The following is a 3,215-nucleotide window of genomic DNA, read 5'->3' as shown; positions in this document are numbered from 1 at the left end:
CTACTAACTGAATTGTACTTAGAGAACAAACAAGCATGTGATTAGAGACACTCATTCGACACTGCACCATTAGGGATGGTTGACGGTAGTCAACGGGTGGAGAAGTTCTACACAGTGATTGGAAACGGAGCTCTAAGGACATCACAATGGTTGGCAATAGAGCTCTGAAAGTTAACCGTCTCCCATTATTAATAATAAATAATTAAATGAAAAATATTAAATAATAAAAAAATTAAGGGGTGTCTATGAAACATTCCCCATTTATAAACCAGCTAATGCAAAAATCATAAATGAACTTCAACATGTATAAAATATTCATACTTGTACACACCTTATCCTAATCTAAATATTTCATCTTCCTAGGATCCTTAATCTCAATTCTCCAATGTCCATCAGGGAAACTAGCATTTCTTGCTCTTTTTCTATGCTTGACATTTCTTTCATTTGATTCTTTTGTAAGTGCACAATATTGTTGCAAATTTTTTGGCATAGTATCATAAACTCTCCACCACACTTCATTAGCTGAATCACTAGCAAATATATGATGATCTTGCATGTCCCAATTACAATCATAATCTCTATAACATGTCCATGGTTTCAACCCCAAATAATGTAAAGCATACACATCCTTTGGTACCTCATGTTTATCATTATCATCCATTTGTGTAAATGATTTCATATGATTTAATTTTGATGGTAACCTATGCCACCATGTGAATATTTCATTCAAGAAACCTTGGTCACCTCCATTATATGGTTTCACCTTAGAAGTTTTATTCATCATGTTTCCAAACATGCATTGAGATGGCTCAACTACAATCAACCCCGAATTGAATATAACATTTTCATTAGGTGCAGCTGATAATTGAGGGTAAGCAAAGAAACCATCAATGTTCTTCAATACCAAAAAATCAGAATCTATGAAAATTATTTTATCATACATTGTAAGTTGCCATATACGTAGCTTGCTATAGTTCCACCTATTATATGCGGTTTTTTTGGCGAAGGGACTTTCGATACGTTGAACGCGTTTGATTTTCCATCCTGCGTCGGTTAAACCTCTAATGGATTTGGGGCCAATTGAGTCATCTGCTAGGAGAACAAGATCTATGGGATAAAAAATGGTGTTACGGGTTAAAAGAATGCTTTGTGCAAGAGCTATTGCGCCACAAACATAATCTTCTGAAGAGTGAAGAACAGTTACATAGGCTAGCTTTGGAACTTGCACAATTTTGTTACTATAACTTATTTGTGACATCCTCCATGTCTCTTTACCTGCAATAATATTGAGGCACATCCTTAATTTCAACTATAATAAAGTCCAGATACATTAATTATGCAATTTAAAAATGTGAAGTTTGCTTGTAAAATAATCACGGAGGTCGTGGAGGAAGTATATAATTATATCACGATTAATTTAAATTCCAACAAAATAAGTATAGTATGATTCATACTGTATGAATTCTTCAAAATCCAACATACCATCAATTGATGGCTATTACGTCAAAAAAAAAATCAATTGATGGCTATTGAAGAGATTGACTATTAATTAGAAAATGTGTTTTGATTTAGATATTATTATAAGGAAAATTATAACTTCCTTATGTACCCAGAAATTTTAACTATCATTTTAATTTTTTTCCCTTCAAAATTCAAAACATAAAAATCATATCATATATTATTTGGTCAATATCATATATTATTAATTACAAACAAAAAAAAAAAAACTAGAGTGCAAAATGAATCCCCTACGATTAGTTTTATGGTGCAACTAGCTACTATTTTTTTAACACAATCTTCAAATTATTAAATCAAAATCTCAATTGAATAAAATGTACCTGATTCTGCATATCCAGGAGAAATTTGGCATGAACCAACAGGCATAAGCGTTTTCTGCTTAAGTCTCTTTAAATTAGGCTTATAAACCCAATAGTCACCTTGATGCATCAATAGGTCATCACATCTGAAAATCTCACTCATAGGACCACAAGATCCAACAAAAACAACATACATATTCCTACTCTCCAACTTTTCTTGCCACTTAGTTTCCACAGCTAAATTAGCCACCACTAAATTAACTTGTAATCTAAATAAATCTCTAATCCCTTTTTCCTCCCCTAACCCCTCCCCACATGGAACCATGGCTATCACAACATCAAGATCTTTATAATTCTCCAATGAAGGCATAGGCATATCTGGGCATTTGGGTTCGTCCCATTTGTTTTCCTCGTCGATCCATTCTGGAAAAAAATCACTCCATTTCAAATTCTCATCAAGACGATCAAAATGAATAGGAACAATATCTACTTGCGGTCGAATTGCATGTAATTGTTTATCCATTGATCTTGAATTGACATTAACAAGACCTATCTTGATCTTTGTTTTGCCATTAAAACCTTTTGCTATAACCTCAAACCAAGCTGGTTTTGTGTTTAGATATTTTTTTGGTGAATTTGGTTTTGTGTTCAAATGAACATCAACTCTTTGGTACTTCATTGAAAGGACAAACATGAGAAAAGGTATAGAGACAAGAAATAAAATTAAAAAACATCTTTGCTTTGAAATTGAATGAGATTGAGAATAAGCAGAAAATTTAGAAGACATTTTTTTCAAGTTTGTGTTTGGGACTTAGGTAGGTTACAATTTCACAAGTTTTGAATGATAGAGGCTTAGTTAGGGCTTCACTCCCATTGGGTTCCTATAGTCAACAAGTTGTGAATGACATGGTGACGTGTTAAAGGTGACCTATTGATAACTATGCTCCTTGATTTGACCAAATAAAATAAATAACTAATGCTCATAGAAACATTAATGTCGTTATTATTACATATATCACTTTTTTTTTTTTAAATATCCAATTAATTAAATGTTAAAAACATCATTTTTTTGCTGTCAATTTCCTAAGCCTTACTTTTAATAAGAAAATACAATTAGATTATATAAAGATAATATTTCAATTTGTCAAATCATTAATATTTTTTCTACCGTCAACAATTTTATTTTGTCAAATCATTAATTTTTTTCTATTGTCACAATGTTGTTTGAAATACATTCGGTGACCAATATATACAATAATAGTAAAATAATATTAATTTGACTCGATAATAATAGCCAAATATATGACTAATTTTTTTAAGAAAAAAGAAAGAAAGAAGTCAAATATGAAAATTTATTTAGCAAAAGACAATTGTATAAATGTAAATTACGTAATATAT

At 31.1% G+C, this 3,215-nt stretch overlaps 1 protein-coding gene across 1 annotated transcript; it reads right to left on the bottom strand.

Moving 5' to 3' along the window:
* Positions 1 to 324: 324 nt before the first annotated feature.
* Positions 325 to 2,604, bottom strand: LOC123889027 (putative UDP-glucuronate:xylan alpha-glucuronosyltransferase 4). Its single transcript, XM_045938200.1, has 2 exons — positions 1,839 to 2,604; positions 325 to 1,275 (listed from the first exon to the last, which is right to left on the bottom strand). The coding sequence occupies exons 1-2, from the start codon at positions 2,602 to 2,604 to the stop codon at positions 338 to 340; spliced, it is 1,704 nt and encodes a 567-aa protein (XP_045794156.1). The 3' UTR covers positions 325 to 337.
* Between the last annotated feature and the right edge of the window lie 611 nt (positions 2,605 to 3,215).

Source organism: Trifolium pratense, linkage group LG6, assembly GCF_020283565.1.
Source record: "Trifolium pratense cultivar HEN17-A07 linkage group LG6, ARS_RC_1.1, whole genome shotgun sequence".
Taxonomy (NCBI): Eukaryota; Viridiplantae; Streptophyta; class Magnoliopsida; order Fabales; family Fabaceae; genus Trifolium; species Trifolium pratense.
The sequence above is the reverse complement of the archived record's forward strand: the minus strand, read 5'-3'. Positions and strand labels throughout refer to the sequence as shown.

Bases quoted from the DNA above. Each gene is read 5' to 3' on its own strand.
- LOC123889027 (XM_045938200.1), bottom strand. From the start codon at position 2,604: ATGTCTTCTAAATTTTCTGCTTATTCTCAATCTCATTCAATTTCAAAG. The intron at 1,276-1,838 runs GTACATTTTATT...ATATTATTGCAG, and splicing joins TCCTGGATATGCAGAATCAG to GTAAAGAGACATGGAGGATG.